Genomic DNA, 18,559 nt, shown 5'->3' on the forward strand with positions numbered 1-18,559 from the left:
GGAAATAAAAATAGCCGAGATGTTACCATGGTCTCTAATAACCCTTTAGGAGCCCATTTGGGTGGGTAAAAGCATTGATGGGTATCATTTATGGCACCCATTTGATGAGCATTTAGGTTGTTTTAACCTTCTTTTTATGGCTTTCATGCTTAATAAATGCTTAGTTTTATGCTTTCCTCTCTTGTTTTGTACTTTTTTCGTATTTCGTTGGTTTTCCTAGTCTTTTCGCCCGGATATAAAAATAGCCGAGATATTTACCATGGTCCCTAATGACCCTATGGGAGCCCATTTGGGTGTGTAAAACCATCCTATATGCCCTTAAACGGTCAATTTTTCCGTTCGCAACTTGCACCGCTTTCATATAATAAAGCTACACTGCGGACATTTATGATATAGTTCCAAACGTCATTACATGATCCCGAAATTTATCCCCTAGCATCTCAAGACTTTCCGATGTCGGGTTTCGAAACCTTCAAAATTCCTCAAAATGCGTGAATAACCTTCAATTTTGGAATTTTTTGACCTTTTTTCGCCCGGAAATGAAAATAATCGTAATGTTTACCATGGTCCCTAATACCTTCTAGGAGCTATTTGGGTGGGTAAAACCATCCAATATGCCTTTAAACAGTCAATTTACCTAATTACAACTTGCACTGATTTAATAGAATCAAACTACACCACGAACATATATGACAACATATAATGATTATATATGGTTTAAAACGTCATTATCTGACTCCGAGATGTAACCCCTAGCATCTCAAGACTTTTCGATATCGGGTCCCGAAACCTCCAAAATTTCTCAAAAAACGTGGATAATAGCCTTCAATTTTGGAATTTTTTAACCTTTTTTTCGCCCAAAAATAAAAATTGCCGAGATGTTTACCATTGTCCCTGATACTCTCCAAGAGCCCATTTAGGTGGGTAAAACCATCCAATATTCCTTTAAACACTCAATTTCCCCAATTTCAACTTGCAAAGATTTCATAGAATCAAGTTACACCACGAACATTTATTACAACATATAATGATCATATATGGTTCCAAACGTCATTATATGACCCCGAGATTTATCCCCTAGTATCTCAAGACTTTCCGATATCGGGTCCCGCAACCTCCACAATTCCTCAAAAAACATGGATAATATCCTTCAATTTTGGAATTTTTTGACCTTTTTTTGCCCGGAAATAAAAATTGTCAAGATGTTTACCACGGTCCCTAATATCCTCCGAAGCCCATTTGGGTGGGTAAAACCATCCAATATGCCTTTAAACGGTTAATTTATCCGTTCGCAACTTGCACCGATTTCAAAGAATCAAGCTACACCACAGACATTTATAACAACACATAATGATCATATATGGTTCCAAACGTGATTGTATCACCACGAGATGTATCCCCTAGCATCTTAAGACTTTCTGATAACGGGTTCCGAAACCTCCAAAATTCCTCAAAAAGCGTGGATAATAGACTTCAATTTTGGAATTTTTTGACCTTTTTTCGCTCTGAAGTAAAAATTGTCGAGATGTTTACCATGGTCCCTCATAAACCTCCGGGAGCCCATTTGGGTGGGTAAAACCATCCAATATGCCTTTAAACGGTCAATTTATCCGTTCGCAACTTGTACCGATATCATAAAATCAAGCTACACCGTACCGCAGACATTTATGACAACATATAATGATCATATATGGTTCCAAACGTCATTATATGACCCCGAAATTTAACCCCTAGAATCTTAAGTCTTTATTATGCCGGGTCCCGAAACCTTAAAAATTCCTCAAAAAGCGTAGATAGCCTTCAATTTTGGAATTTTTTGACCTATTTTCGCCCGGAAATAAAAATAGTCGAGATGTTTACCATGGTCCCTTATATCCTCAGAGAGCTATTTGGGTGGGTAAAACCATCTAATATGTCTTTAAAAAGTCAATTTACCCAATTTCAACTTGCACGGATTTCATAGAATCAAGCTACACTACGAACATTTATGACAACATATAATGATCATATATAGTTCCAAACGTCATTATATGACCTGAGATGTATCCACTAGCATCTCCAGACTTTCCAATATCGGGTCTCGAAACCTCCTAAAATCATAAAAAGGCGTGGTTAATAACATCAATTTTGGAATTTTTTGACCTATTTTCGTCCGGAAATAAAAATAGTCGAGATGTTTACCATGGTCCCTAATAGCCTCTGGGAGCCCATTTGGGTGGGTAAAACCATCCAATATGCCTCTGAACAGTCAATTTACCCAATTACAACTTGCATTGATTTCATAGAATCAAGCTACACCGCGTACATTTATGACGACATATAATGATTATATATGGTTTCAAACGTCATACTATGACCCCGAGATGTAACCCCTAGCATCTCAAGACTTTCCGATACCGGGTTCAACAACCTCCAAAATCCCTCAAAAAGCGTGGATAAATAGTCTTCAATTTTGGAATTTTTTGAACTTTTTTTCGCCCGGAAATAAAATTTGCCGAGATGTTTACCATTGTCCCTAATACTCTCCGGGAGCCCATTTGGGTGGGTAAAACCATCCAGTATGCCTTTAAACAGTCAATTTACCCAATTTCAACTTGAAAAGATTTCATAGAATTAAGCTACACCACGGACAATTATGACAACATATAATGATTATATATGGCTCCAAACGTCATTATATGACCCTGAGATGTATCCTCTAGCATCTCAAGACTTTCCGAAACCGGGGCCCGAAAGCTCCAAAATTCCTCAAAAAACGTGGATAATAGCCTTCAATTTTGGAATTTTTTGACCTTCTTTTGCCTGGAATTAAAAATTGTCGAGATGTTTAACATGGTCCCTAATACCCTCCAGGAGCCCATTTGGGTGGGTAAACCATCCAATATGCCTTTAAACGGTCAATTTATCCGTTCACAACTTGCACCGATTTCAAAGAATCAAGTTACACCACGGACATTTATGCAACATATAATGATCATAAATGGTTCCAAACGTCATTATATGACTCCGAGATGTATTCCCTAGCATCTTAAGACTTTCCGATACTGGGTCTCGAAACCTCCAAAATTTCCATAAAAAGCGTGGATAATAGCCTTCAATTTTGGAATTTTTTGACCTTTTTTTGCCCGGAAATAAAAATTGCCGAGATGTTTACCATGGTCCCTAATACCCTCCGGAAGCCCATTTGGGTGGGTAAAACCATCCAATATGCCTTTAAACGGTTAATTTATCCATTCGCAACTTGCACCGATTTCAAAGAATCAAGCTACACCAAGGACATTTATGGCATCATATAATGATCATAAATGGTTCCAAACGACATTATATGACCCCGAGATGTATCCCCTAGCATCTTAAAATTTCCGATATCGGATCCCGAAACCTCCAAAATTTCCTAAAAAAACGTTGATAAATAACCTTCAATTTTGAATTTTTTTGACCTTTTTTCACCTGAAAATAAATATCGCCGAGATGTTTACCATGGACCCTAATACACCTCGGGAGTCTATTTGGGTGGGTCCAACCATCCAATATGCCTTTAAACGGTCAATTTACCCGTTCCAAACTTGCACCGATATCGTGAACTCAAGCCTAACACGGACATTTATGGCAACATATAATGGTCATATATGGTTCCAAACGTCATTATATGACCCCGAGATGTAACCCCTAGCATCTCAAGACTTTCCGATTCCGGGTCTCGGAACCTCCAAAATTCCTCAAAAAGCGTGGATTAGCCTTCAATTTTGGAATTTTTTGACCTTTTTCACCCAAAAATAAAAATTGCCGATATGTTTACCATGGTCCCTAATTCCTTTGAGAGCCCATTTAGGTGGATAAAACCATCCAATATGCCTTTAAATAGTCAATTTACCCAATTTCAACTTGCACTGATTTTATAGATTCAAGCTACACTACGGACATTTATGACAACATATAATGATCATATATGGTTCCAAACGTCATTATATGACCCCGAGATATATCCCCTATCATCTCATGACTTTACGATACCGGGTCCTGAAACCACCAAAATTCCTCAAAAAACGTGGATAATTTCAATTTTGGAATTTTTTGACCTTTTTTTGCTCAGAAATAAAAATTACCGAAATGTTTACCATGGTCCCTAATACCCACCGGGAGCCCATTTGGGTGGGTAAAACCGTACAATACGCATTTAAACAGTCAATTTATCCGTTCGCAACATGCACTGATTTCATAGAATCAAGCTACACCACGGACATTTATGACAACATATAATGATCATGTATGGTTCCAAACGTCATTATATGACCCCGAGATGTATCCACTAGCATCTCAAAATTTTCCAATACCAGGTCTCGAAACCTCCTAAAATCCTAAAAAAGCGTGGATAATAGCATCAATTTTGGAATTTTTTTGACCTTTTTTCGTCCGGAAATAAAAATTGTCGAGATGTTTAGCATGGTCCCTAATACCCTCCGGTAGCCCATTTGTGTGGGTAAAACCATCTAATATGCCTTTAAACAGTCAATTTACCCAAATACAACTTTCATTGATTTTATAGAATCAAACTACACACGGACATTTATGACAACATATAATGATTATATATGTTTCTAAACGTTATTATATGACCCCGAAATGTAACCCCAAGTATCTCAAGACTTTCCAATACCGGGTCCCACAATCTCCAAAATTCTTCAAAAAGCGTGGATAATAGCTTTCAAGACAATTAGAACAGTTGTAGTGAAGCAAATAGAGTAGGGAAGAACTGAAATTAAATACTTCAGTATGCGAAAATGAAGATGATGAGAAATGACTTCTTAGGAGTACCATGAAATTTGAACTTAGTGAAGAAATCCAAAGTTTCACATTGACGCAATGTCACTTGACGTATTACAGACTTTACAGCTGAATGAGTCGTATCACAAAACACAGTAAATCAGACAATCAGTAATTCAGTATTGTGTTCCCATGAAAACTTTGCCCACGACTTCAATATTTAATTAATTGTACTTCACATACTATAAATAAAAAATAAAATACAGGAATAAATCATTTATCATTGAATAAATTTATTCATGAATCAATTTATATATGATGCATCATTACAAAAACCAATCATGAATTTACATGACGTCGAAATTTGACTGCACTTCATTGTAGAGTTGTAGACTCATACAATTCCTATTAACTGTTTATATCCTTTGTCAAAAAAAAAAAATAAAAAAAATAAAAAAAATAAAAAAATACAATTCCTATTAATAAAAATATAATAAAATAAATTCTATTCAAAATTCCTATTTGTTTTCTATAAACACACGAAAATTAATAAAAATTCAGTAACAGAATATTGAGCATTCTAAGCTGTCTTTCATTTCCTATGAGCCTTTTTTACCTTGCTCTTCATGGAAAGTGCACTTGCAACACTCCTCCCTTCGAGCTTTTTCGTCAACTTAACAACACTACCCATACCCCTTCTAGCAGCAGCCCGGTGCTCAGGTCTACGGCTGAGCATCTTATGGTCCAGTGGCCAGTATGCATACGGCTCAAATTTGCCCTTCTTTTTCACATCTCCACGAGCCTTCTTACTAGCATACTCATTTCCAGTATAGGCCCATCCTGACTCGGATGTTTTTCTGCGCTTCTGGTCAGCCTTCTTTGATTTAGAAGAAACAAAGCTTCGAACATCAGTTTTATCTTCATCAAGTTCATAATTATCATCATAAGATTTCTCAGTCTTGGGTTTTCCTTCCTCACGAATTATTAGTCGTCCATCCTCATCAAACTCGGGCTCGTCTTCTGAATCAAGCTTCCTTTTCAGATTCTTACCAGAGCGAAGAGCTAGCCTTGTTTTACGCTGGTCCAAAAGATCAAGTGGTTCATCTTCTAGGTCAAGCGAATCTTCTAATAAGCTCCTTCCAGACCTCGTTTTCCTTGACCTAAGGAGAAATTTATTAAATTAAGGTGCAATGGTACATAAAAAGAATATATCTAAGTTACACATTATTTAAATACTTTACAGATCCTTCCATTTTATTGGACCTGAATAAATCAAGAGAAACCCCAGTCCTCCATCCTCAAGTGGCAAGGTTGCAGTCATGTACTCATGTCTGGCTATATTCGAGTTTATTGAATATTAGGTATTATAGAATAAACCAATTTTGGCTGGGTCTTTCCAAGTCAGGTAATCAGGGTATTGTTGTTTGTCAGGTCAGAGGACCCAAATGAAAGAGAAATCAATTCAGTGCAGGCCAATAGAAAAAGTAAACAGTGCATACTTCAGTACCGCAAAAATAAAAGATGAATAGACTAATAAAATGCAAGATACCTTGACGAAGGCGCTTTTGATTTTAACTTGGAAGATAATCTGCTCCGTCGACCAACAGATGTCCCAGCATCCATATCATCCCCATCACTAAATTCTTCATCAAAGTCAGAAAATATCTTTGTGTGACCCCATCCACTTTGCCTGCAAAGTGCAGTCACACTCGTTAATCACAAGACAAGTATGTATAGACCAACAGTGTCAAATAAAAAGTTGAGCAATCATTACAATTCCTATTAAAGGAAAGAATGGTTAAGTTGTCAACTATAACCATCATGCAATAACATCTACTCTATACTCGTATCACTCTAGCTAGTATCCATGTTAGACATGAATATGTCTCAGTATCAAATTCAGCCATTTATAATTTCCATACTTTTGGTCCAAAATGAAGTGTGAATTACTGAATTGTCCATACACAACAACATCTGCTGTTATTTGTTATTTAAGTAAGATCTTGTGTTACTGTGTTAGAAATGAGTATCTGTCAAAGTAAAATATTCAGCCATTTTCAAATTTCCATGTTTTTGGTGAAAGGGTTTAGGATGCGACATAGGTACTTGAGGTGAAATGAAGCACTTCCCACATAACTTCTAATAATCTGCTTCGAGCTAGTTATGCTACACATGCATTTTCCAGAAAAGGATAAAAATATAGCAATTGAAAATTCCCAAATGTTGACAAGAAATGTCAGAGTAAATTTCAACCCGTAAGCACGCAAGCAATATGAAGAAAACAAAGGTGGAAAAACTTGAACCTGGAAGTAGTTGCTTTTGACAGGTAGGAACTCGTCTCAGAATTGGCTGTCAACTTCCTTTCTTTCCGCTCTTTTATCTGGAGAGATCCAACAAGTAAGCAATCACAAAAAAAAGAACTAACGTCAGGTAATACAAAGCAACTAAAAGAAAAGATTAAAAATTATATTCAACTTCGCACCTTGCGGATATTAGTAAGAAGTTTCATATGATCTTCTGGCATTACAGCCTTAATAGCATCAAGGCCACATTTCTTGACAAGCATCTCCAACAAGTGTTTAACCTAGCAGTAGACGTTAAACCAAACTTATGAAGAAATACAATTTGCAAGATCAATGTTGAGAGAGAGAGAGAGAGAGATGTTGATATAAGCTACTACAATAATTCCTTTGATTTTGCAAGATCAATGTCAATACAATTCTCACCTGAAATATAAATGCTTTAGAAATAAGAAATTCCATTGAAACAGAAAAAAAATGAAGAAATACAGTACATGGACTGAAAACCCAGCTGGATCCTCACTCCTCAAGGGACCCAAGAGTACAGTGCTTAGATACACAATTTCAGCGGGGGTTAAGGGGAGGGCAGGTGGCATATTTTGGTAGCTTATGTGTACATATGAAGATGAAACTAGAGGAAAAGAGCTGGAAAGGATCCTAACAGCCCTATCTATCATAAATTCGAATGTACAGATCCAATATTTGACCCAATTACACTACCAATTTACCACAGCCAGGGTTAGGAGAAAGAAGGATAAGTTCAGTGTCTTTTCTAGTCAAATCCAAGGACATATACCAAAAATGAATGAAAAAGAAAAAAGAAAACAGAGTAATAGTGCCAAGAACACGAGCACATGACCCACATGCGCTATAAAAGGGTAAAAGGAAATGAAAGTCTCATAACAACAGTAGGCCACAAACCTTAGCTTTGAAATGCTTCATGGAGTCATCCTGCCGTACTAATATACCATCAACCATGCCTTTCAAGTAAATTTGCAGAACCTCAGATGGTGATTTTGCAACCAAAACCTTAAGTAGACCCAAATTAGCCTGAAGCAACACAATCATTCAACATAAATATCCCTATGAATAAATTTTTAATGGTCAAACAGTTTAAATGGTCAGTTAAACAGGACATACTTTAATGATCTCTTTGTCCTCCCTCTCAAGAAGTAAAAGTGAGGAGGAAAACAGATCGCCTGCACTAGAAAGACTATCAGAAAATTCATAAAACAAGCGAGCCAACCCTTTCACAGTCGCACTGATCATATGCGAACAATCGCTGGCAAGGCCTGCAACTACCTGTTCAAATGAAAGAGCACTAAAATCATTTCCAAGTGAAATAAAATAACAAGTCTATTTTTTAGCCAGATATATGTCACAAAGTGTAACCTCTTTTTTTATGAAAAAATGTAACTTTCCTTTAACACAACTCTCCCTTTTTCACGATGTAGGGAGTATGAGATACTAACAACTCAACTTTCCCTAGAAACTTCTGCCCCACACATTTTTAAAAAAAATTATTTTGATATACCTTCCAAAAAATATCAAAATATTACCCACGAAAATTACACACACAGTATTCACATTAAACCCTTCTCTATTTAATAGTACAATATTATACTCTTATTGATAATTTCATCAAAGATAAGCGAAGAGAAGTCAGGCTGAGATCCATGGTGTTTTCTTTGTTGTTGTCATTGAGGGTTTAATGTGGAGACCATGTTTAGGGCTGCAGGTGGAGACCATGTTTAGGGTTGAAGGATTTGAAGAAAGTAGAATATTTTGAAGAGGATAAATAAAAATATAAAATGGCAGTGGTAGATATTGAAGGGGGAAAGGGGGATTTTACTGAGAATTAAGGATTGATTAGATCAATTGAGAATTTTTTTTCTACTTTTGCTGTATTGTTATTATCTTGATTTCATTTATTTATTATTGTAATTTGTTCTAAAGTTAAATCACGATAAATAATAATAAATAAATAAATAAAAGAATCAAGCCAAGCCCCATCGGTTCCGCGATCTGTTCAATATATTTAACCAGATTAGACCGGTTCTAAGAGTGGTTCAAAATTTTTGGACCCGATCCTGACCGGTTACCCCATGTAAATTCTTCCATAGATAATCATAAGATGAAACTAGCCATATGATGAGTATAAAACAAAATGAGGTACTCCAAAAAATGATAGAAGTAGCAACGAAACAACATACGCTCTCAAAGACTTGGAGTAAGTTCTTCTTTTTCCCTCCCTGCTCCTTCTTTTTCCCTCCCTTCTCCTCATCACAAGCATGACCAATTTGGACTAGAATATCATAAGCCCGATTTCTGGTTTTCTTATTAACCTGCAAATAATTTTAAAATTGGCATTCAACTTATGAATTCTACTGAAGAAAATCACTGAACAAAAGCGAAAAGATACTAGGAAAGTAGGAAGATATGCCAACAGGAAAAAGTAAAAATTATACTCCCTCTGTAATTTTTTTAAGTGAAGTGTTTCTCATGTGCACGCATGCCAATGAAAAAATTTAATCAAAAAAATATTTAACAATCAATAACTAAATATTATAACAATTGAATATTAATAATCTATTCATTGAGATGATTCCAATCCCAAGACTATTTTTTCTTATGTATAAATCACTAACATTAGTCAAAGTATATTAGGTGAACCGTGCAAAAAGTCAAAACGTTTCACTTAAAGAACATGGAGGAAGTATATATGCAGTCCACCAAATGCAATCAAAATTGGCATTCAACCTATGAATTCTATTCAGAAAATGACAGAACAAGTGGAAAGATACTAGGAAGATATGCAATCAGGAAAAAGAAAAAAACAACTATATAAAAAAATGAGAAAGGTTTTGTGGGACGGATGGAAATTATTATAGTACATATAAATAAAAAAATATCAGAAAGGAGTAAAGACCATAAATAAAATAAATAAATAAATTGTAATTCCAAAAATGCAATTTAAAAAAAAATACCTCTTTCAGCGCAAGTACAATTTCAACTATGAAAGGACTGATTTTATCCCATCCTGCTTCATCCTATTGAATAAAAAAAAAAAAAAAAAGATAAATTATTTGATTAATATAGTTACCCCATCCATCTCCAAAGTTTCTTCACATGTGGGTTCAACATGGAAAATAACTGGTAAAATTAAAGTACCAGAAGTGATTAGAAAGGGGAAAAAAATGTAAAGTGAAAGTAGTGAGAAGGAAAGAAAAAAAAGGATTTATGTGATGGACAGAATACATATTAAGTATTATGCGATTGTCATCTTCAACCCAAATTGTAGTATTATAGAATTTGGACAGCCGATCAAGGAAAATGTGAAGTAAATCGAGGATGGAGGAAATACATATAGCTAGCATGTAAAGTTTAAGGAAAACAAATCAAACCTTGATCACATGGACAATAACAAAATACAAACAGTCAAGCCTATGACGTTTGGCTGAGAAATGGCATTTAATCCGCACTTCACTCATCAACTTGAGAACTTCTTCAATCTTCCTTGAAATAAACCCATCCGAATTCTACCAGCAAACCCAAGTCAAATGAACAGTTAAACAACTGACTAGAAAAAGATCTTTATGTCGCGCAAAAGAATTAAACTTTCATTCCAAACCATTACAAAGTCTGCTTACTTCAACCGTAACAATAGTAAATAGAAGTAGAATTAAATTATATCCCTATTAATCAGAAACAAATGCTAAAAAGCATCATCTACCTCCTAGCCAATGATAAACCCACTTCAAAACGCTTATTATTGGGCACTTTTCATTTTTGAAGCATAAATCCTCAATGTTGTTGTGGCGGATTAAATAAATTAAAATCTTTAAAGAGGTTAAATTCACCTTGAGAATCATTGAAAGAACCTTGTACGCCTTCTTTTGGATTAAGCCATCAACATCCTGCAGCTCATTATATCAAAGATGCATCAGAAAACTACAGTGAATATAATGAGATGATCATATTATTAGTGAATCACAAACCTCCAGTGATGGAATTATGGCAGAAAACATGATATCAGTATCCTGAGGACCCAAACCAGGCAAAAGTGAAACAGCCAGATCAAAATGCTGAGCTCTGCCAATATAAAAAGAAGAAATGAGGAATTATCATTATAAACATAGAAGAAACCGTGAACAAGACACGTTGGTAGGAGCAAACATGGGAATTCTCCTTTCGGCTTTAACACAAAAGACATACTACTAACAGAAAAGACAAGTAACTCACCTCTTGCAAGAAAATGAATTATCACCAGATGAAAAGTCAATCTCCATTGAATCTCTTTTATTACCATCATCAGTGACCTTCAAAAGTTGTTTCATTTCTTTCTTAAGTAATTTTGACACAGTACCTTCACCCGCTATTGATGCAAATTCACCTATTGTAGACTAGAATCAAACCAGAGCTGATGTAAGTTTCGAGAAGCATAAAAAAAATTATAAGCAAACGAATTAAAGAGCAACGCATACTTGCATAAATCATTTGGTATACCAAGACTGGACTATAGTTTGTACCACAAATCAACTGTCCAAGAAAGAAATTCTAACTTCAAGAAGAGGATTCTAGGCTCCAATTACTTCAAAAGAAGGCATCACTATCCTTAGAAAACATATGAACCCATGAGGAGAATAGCACCAGTATAAAGCAGATTAATAAGTTTTTCTTTACAAGTTCAAAAATATAATAAGTGAACTATCACTCAACAGTTTAGCCACCGGCTGAGTCAAGTGAAGCAACCAGCGACCCATAGGGCCATAGCAGACAGTTAATCTGACAAAGAAAGTCAGGACAAATTAATCCAATACCCCACAATCTCCCACTTCCCAACATTTATACTAACTTTTATTAGATTTATCCCCATACTGATGAAAACATATAGGATCTGTATTCTAAGTTTGCTTACAACATTAAAGTTATCACTGTTTTAACACAACACTGAAATGCAAGTCAGTATACCTCAATATTAACAATGTGTTCGCCCTGTTCGGGACCCAATTTAATGGGAAAATAGAGAAGTAAACATATGGAAATCTGTGCAATTACAGTCAGAAGGAATACATGGAAATCCTCAATGTTAACTTGTTTGGTTTGTTATTATGGAAAACTGTGGAAAATTGAATATCCTTCAGCTAAGGTATTGATTTGCTTAGTTTTCCATAGATATTCCAACACTTTTCAACGAAAAACCATTCATAAAAAAAAAAGGGCAACTAAAAGATTTTCCCAAATTGGCTTAGATTTACACCTCCATACCTTCCCACAACCAAACATTGTATAACCAAGAAATTCTCAGAAACATACACATTCACTCAGATTTCCTCCTTAAAGCTTGATCCCCTAAAACACTGGCATGGAGTCAGTCATTGAGGCATAATGAAATTTTCAAGCAGGGAAGGGGAATGGAGAGTAGAGAAACAAATAAACCCTAAGGGAGACAGAACATGTCTTCAAGTATCCCAAATCCACAAAAAAAAAAGGGATCAAATGAAATTCTAATAGATGCTTTACATACATAAAGGTTCAATAACTCTTTTACTGAACATCACAGAAACACAAATTCACTAGTACGTGAGGCAGGACACCCTCTTAATACAGTTCCAAAGCATAACAATTTTCGCTACATAATTTAGCAGACTATAAAAAGGCATGCCTAAGCGCTAGGGGTCAAAGTGTCGAACACCTTTTTTCTCTAGGCGGAGTGATTTCGATGAAGCTCACCTAGGCACACAACTTTTTTTTGCCACCGAATCAAGTGCGCTTCAACTCAATGGGGGTACAAAAAGGCCAACATGATCCTTATCGCCTCAGTGCACATTTGAGTTACTTTTATAGATTGTTAAGGACATCAAGGGTATTGACTAGGGGTAGTGGAATCTAAAATAAGAGGTGGTGATTGAAGGTGGAGGAAGTGATGGGAAATTACACACTCATTTTGGGAAGAATACAAAGGTATTAAGCCTGGGGCTCACTGTGCTCGCAAAGCCCATCATACCTAATCATGGCTGAGCATTGAATTGTAATTGAAACAAAATCCGTCAATCTATTGAAGCAAAATCAATTAATCTATGTAGACTAACAACTTGACAGTACAGAACTTTTTTTGTCTAGATAGCCTGACAATGCAAAAAATAATATATAAATAAACTGGAGCAAGAAAAAATAAATCATAAACATATACCTGCAACATTCAACAGGGATGATATTGAATTAAGAAAAACAATCGACATGAGTTATGACAAACAAAAATGAAGTCACTCTACCCGAATATGCAAGCAGACACGGCTAACACTATATAACAGATAGAAACTTAAAACTGTAGCATGAAAAAGAGCATAGAAATGTACCAGCAAGCTTCCACCAGGATCATTTGTGGAGTTCAGGAAAGCATTGAATAAAACTAACAAGAAATTACGAGCAGAAGATCTCAGCACTCCCAAATTAGCGGAAGCCACCTCTTGATTGTAAAAACCAATAGCTCTCTCAGTGGGAGCATTAAGTTTATCACTGGGTACATAATTGTTTCCTTCTAGAATACACTTATTCTGTTGAATGAGAATTTGCAAACTAGAGCAAATAATTCCTTGAAGATCAGGCTCCTTATACAAAGCATTGCATAAAACTTCCTCAAGAAGTTTGAAACTTTCAGCAGTGTCCAAAGGGTAATTGCAAAATGAGGGCAATAAGGTCCACACTTGGTACACAATCCTGTCTGCATATCTTGATGCCTGGACTTGCCCCTCTAACTTAAGCTGGTAAAGTACATTCGTTTATCAATGATACTAGAAAAAACGTATACAATATTGATGACAATTATGTAGAGTATTTGTGAAGGCTAAGTAGCAAGACTAAAAGTACCTTTTTAGATTTATGCTTGAGGTTTTCAACCATACCCAGCAATGACTCGACATAGAACCTCAAATGTGCACCAACTGTATACTGTTTTAGAATTGGGAAAAGCCAACCATTGATATCAGACAGAGTGTCAGCTTCCAAATTCAGTGGCAAAATGCGTAGGAAGACTTCAGGTCCCACTGCCCCAAGTGCTGATCCAATGCAATCTTGCAGCTGTACATGAGGACAAGCATCACAAGTCAAAGAGGTAGATTGAAGGTAAGAAAACATTAAATAGGAGCGGAATAGTAAAGGAAAGGGGAAAGTATTGCTATGACACAGTTTTCATAAAGCATTAGTTGCATATGTCATATATCAATCATTAGAATCTGAAAAAGGATATACAGTTTGAGTAATTGTGTACACTACAGCACAAACTACCAAACCATATACTACAATTTGTTTTGAAAACCAGACATGCTTGGGAGAGATGGCGGAGGTAAACCCAGGCATTTTTGGGGTCAAAGAATTTCTTACCCAATTGAGTTTCAGTTAGGACCACATCCAAGACAAGACTGGTAACAATCAAATCATGAAAGTTCAAAAAAGCTCTTCTTTGCATGAGGAACTTTTCTTGATAAGAGGGGAACCGCTCACATAGAAAAAAAGCAATCACTTTCTAACTATGTGGTGAAGTCAGCAGGCCTTACTAGGACACTTAGCAGATAAAACTGGATTTTAATAATAAGAATATAAGATAAGATAGCAAATTCTTTGGGCGAGAACCATTGATAGCTTGCAAAATAGTGAAGTATGTAACAACATTTGCCTGAGATTTCAGCATTCTATTCTGATCAATGAGGATATTGTGAACAACGATGATCCTGATTGTAAATATATGACATCCCTCTTTACACCTTGTTTTAAGGAAAGCTTCAGCAGAACAGAATACAATATGAAAGTGACTAAAATGGAATCACCAACTTTCATGGGGATTGAGCTATAAGTGAAAAGGCAACCTGTTTCCTCTCCGGGAAATCCTCCTCGCTTTCCTTTTCAATGCTTGCCAAGCTCTCCAGGCTGCCTCTTAAGAGGACAGAAGAGAAAGTACCTAAAAACAGTAACCCAAGAATAAATACACCCTACATGAGATAGAATGTAGGTAAAGAAAGCAGCATCTGAAAGTCTGAGATAAGCACATCTTTATGATTACCTAGTTTGTCAAACATCAAAGAGACAATCTGGAAGGCCATGTCCCACTCGCTACGATATCTGTTGTCGAGCAAACTTCCAATAGTAGCACATATTTTCTCAATAGTAGACGGTGCAGACTTTCTGTTGTTGAAGTCTAAATTACTGTTTGCTCGGTCAACACCTTTCTTTATTAGGTCTTCATCAACACAAGCTTGTATCAAATTCTTTAATGACTCGGTCGCAGCAAATTTAGCTTCCTCAAACCCAGAACCAAAAATATCTGCCAAGTAGGCCAGTAGAATGCCAAGACACAAAATGGTAAAATATCACTGAAATAATTTTGCTTGACATGCAGAAATATGGAAAAGGGAGAAAAAAACAACCTTGCAAAGCATTTAGTACAAGTGGAAGCTTATCAACGCAGATCTGCCTGTTGAGATTGTAAACTTTCCTCATTCCGACATCCAACAAACGAGCAGTAAAATTCATGCCATCAGCTGACGTTTCATCCACTGGAACTGAAGTAGCCAAAGTGCTTAGAAGGTCCACCAAATCATCGGGTTTAACTTCCACATTAGGGTCAAGGCAAAGGGCATTCAAACTATCTGTTATACGCCTTGTGACAAGGGGCTTACGCACTCCCAATAGGGTTTTGTAGTACTTCAGGATGGATGTTTTGTATTTCATTGAAATATAAGGCAGACAATCTTTAAGAGCCTCAAGGACATGCAAAATCTCCTGGGCTATCTCAGCAGGGGCACCTTTTGATGCTCCAGCAAGAAGCACCAATTTCTGAAACATGCTAGTGAATCCTTCACTTGCAGGTGCCAACAATGGAGATCTCTGGAAGCTTTGTAAAACATCTCGAATACAAATATGTGATTGCTTCCTCACCTTCACAGTTCAAAGAAATAATTCTATCAAAAAAAAATAAAAAAAATAAAAAAAATCCTTACATCTACATATTCTAGGAACTAACATGAATACACCAATAGTAACCGAGCAAGGTCATGACATAGGATGATTCTCTCCACCAACACTAATGAGAAAATTAATGCTGATCATTAACTAAACCCCAGGCCATGTGCCACTAGGCCATGGCCAAAGTAAGAGTGTAAGATTATATGTACATGTAAAAAAAGCTTACTGATTGTACAAGATATTTGGTCGTTAAACGAAAGTCATTTTATGTGTTATGACACACACATACTACCTTTTAAGAATTAATTTTCAAGCTTCCAAAAAGAAAAAGTCTATTTTGTTACACTATACTAAATCCTATGCAAATATAAAGCTCCTCAACATCAAGACATTGGCAGCAATTGCAGCAATCCAGTTATTAAAACCTTCACCTGATCACCTCACCCCCAATTTTCGGATACGACAAAGACACTGCTGTACTGCACAGAGATTGCAGCAATCCAGTCTAACTTTCTCCTCCTTCCAATTGAATTTATTTACATAATTTTTTGTTCCGAGACAGTAAACAGTTACGCGCAATCAAATGACACACTCAATAAATTTAACAAGCACATGATTAATAAAATCATCAAGCAAGCCAGACACACTAACTAAACATAATTTGAGAGCTTAAACATTATAAAAGCGGTATCTTTCAATACCATTTGATGTCAAATTTCTTTATTCAACATAACAAATAAAAAATTAATTAACTGATCAATTAATTATACAACAAAAATCCAACCTTCAATATTAACAACGCATAAATTCGTAAATTTCGTACCTTACTATCCGAATGAGTGACGAAACCAAGAAGAAATCCATAATACTGACTAACATCAGACCAATTTAAAGAATCCCTAATAACCAGCAACCCAGAAACACAGCTCAACCCAGCCACAACAGCATCAATCGACAAACAACTACCGCCTCGTAAAACCCTAATCAACAAATCCAACAACAACACCTTCCTCTTCCTAAGACTCCCAACGGGAATCCTCGGCATAATCAAACTCATCAAAGTAACAAGTGCCTCAACATTGTGGTCGGGTGACGTGGAGGACAAATCAGAGGATACAGAAAGTCGATCAAGGGAAGAAACAATGGAACCAAAGTAAGCAGCAGGTAAGAGAGGAACGTTGTTGTCTTTGAGACCTTGCGACATTGTTCCGATAACATTGCAGAGATTGAGGTGTTGTTCGTTGCTGGATTTTCCAAATTGAGAGATGATTGAGGTGCAGAAATCTTCATTCTGTTCTTCAATTGGGTCGAATTCTTCAATTGGGTCGAATTCTTGAGGAGCTAAACCTTCAATTTCCATATCCATGGTGGATGAAATTGGGGAAGAAAACGGTGTAAAACCCTAGAATTGATGGGAGATGATGAAATGCTAGGGTTTTCGAGGGTTTTAGGTGGCTGTGGCAAATATGAGGGAACTGTTTTTGGTTCAGTAGGACTTCAGTATATATACATAAACTCCCATTTACGGACTTACGGAGCAGTGATATTAGTTACGCCGGGGCATTGGAGTAACTAGGGTTTAAACGGGCAGAGACAATGCAGAGTCGAGTCGAGTTTTTGTTTGTTTAAGCTAAGTTTGATATATACTCTATCTTATATTCTTATGAAAGCCCAAGCTAAATACGAGTAGCTAATTGAAATTTTTTTTTTTTTTGAAAGAACCCGTGAAACCGGGATAGATTATATTGCTATATCACTTAACGAAACATCCAAAATACAATCGGGGATTACATCATTCCACACTCTCAAACCAACATGCTATGGTTGAAAATGGGCAATATAATGACCTACCTTATTCCCCCCCCCCCCCCCCCTCTTAACAAAAGACCAAGTGATACTAGCAAAATTAGAGCAAAAATCTAAAATATCATCAATAATTAAGTGAACGGAATTAGAACCTCTAACACACTTGCGCAGAGCTTCAATAACTCCAAGGCAATCACTCTCGATCACCATATTGCTCATCCCTTTATCCTTCGCCAATTCAAGCCCCAACCAAATAGCCTTAGCCTCGGCCCTCGGCTACATTTGCTTCCCATGTATCCTGCACCTGAGACACCGCAACCCACAAAACCTTACCCAACGCGTCCCTGCACACCACACCCAGACCAGTACCAACATCCCCCAAACAACCAGGATCAACATTAATCTTCAACTCACCCACAGCTGGAGCACTCCACACTGAGGCATACGGCACTCCACCAGCAGCACCATTCGGACTAGCCTACTGTCCAGCAGCACGAGCATCAGCATTGACCTTCAAGGCATAGGTTACAATCTGCTCGATCTTGGGAGATTCACCTTCCATCACCAACTTATTCCGTGCATTCCACACAGCCCAACAAAGAGAAATAACATTCTCGACATCCTCCTCTTCTAGAGAATTAAAACAAAATTCCCACCAATCCATCAGGCTACAAAAATCACAAGAAGCAACATGCTTACATGATGTACTGCTCCAAATAGCCTTAGCT

General features: G+C 36.6%; 1 protein-coding gene across 1 annotated transcript; it reads right to left on the bottom strand.

Annotated features, from left to right (window-relative positions):
• Nucleotides 1-4,903: 4,903 nt before the first annotated feature.
• On the bottom strand, nucleotides 4,904-17,509 carry LOC145612052 (uncharacterized). Its single transcript, XM_081667430.1, has 18 exons — nucleotides 16,849-17,509; nucleotides 15,488-15,998; nucleotides 15,124-15,384; nucleotides 14,930-15,021; nucleotides 13,935-14,144; nucleotides 13,424-13,828; nucleotides 11,307-11,467; nucleotides 11,063-11,156; nucleotides 10,925-10,981; nucleotides 10,469-10,603; nucleotides 10,052-10,114; nucleotides 9,278-9,409; nucleotides 8,205-8,366; nucleotides 7,986-8,114; nucleotides 7,247-7,348; nucleotides 7,068-7,144; nucleotides 6,314-6,454; nucleotides 4,904-5,924 (listed from the first exon to the last, which is right to left on the bottom strand). The coding sequence occupies exons 1-18, from the start codon at nucleotides 17,389-17,391 to the stop codon at nucleotides 5,357-5,359; spliced, it is 3,843 nt and encodes a 1,280-aa protein (XP_081523556.1). The 5' UTR covers nucleotides 17,392-17,509; the 3' UTR covers nucleotides 4,904-5,356.
• Between the last annotated feature and the right edge of the window lie 1,050 nt (nucleotides 17,510-18,559).

This window comes from Chenopodium album, chromosome 24 (assembly GCF_948465745.1).
Source record: "Chenopodium album chromosome 24, dcCheAlbu1.1, whole genome shotgun sequence".
Lineage (NCBI taxonomy): Eukaryota > Viridiplantae > Streptophyta > Magnoliopsida > Caryophyllales > Amaranthaceae > Chenopodium > Chenopodium album.

Coding starts and splice junctions, on each gene's coding strand:
- LOC145612052 (XM_081667430.1), bottom strand. CDS start 17,391: ATGGATATGGAAATTGAAGGTTTAGCTCCTCAAGAATTCGACCCAATT. Junction 15,022..15,123: donor TTTGATGTTTGACAAACTAG/GTAATCATAAAG, acceptor TACTGTTTTTAG/GTACTTTCTCTTCTGTCCTC. Junction 9,410..10,051: donor TTGTACTTGCGCTGAAAGAG/GTATTTTTTTTT, acceptor AATTATTTGCAG/GTTAATAAGAAAACCAGAAA.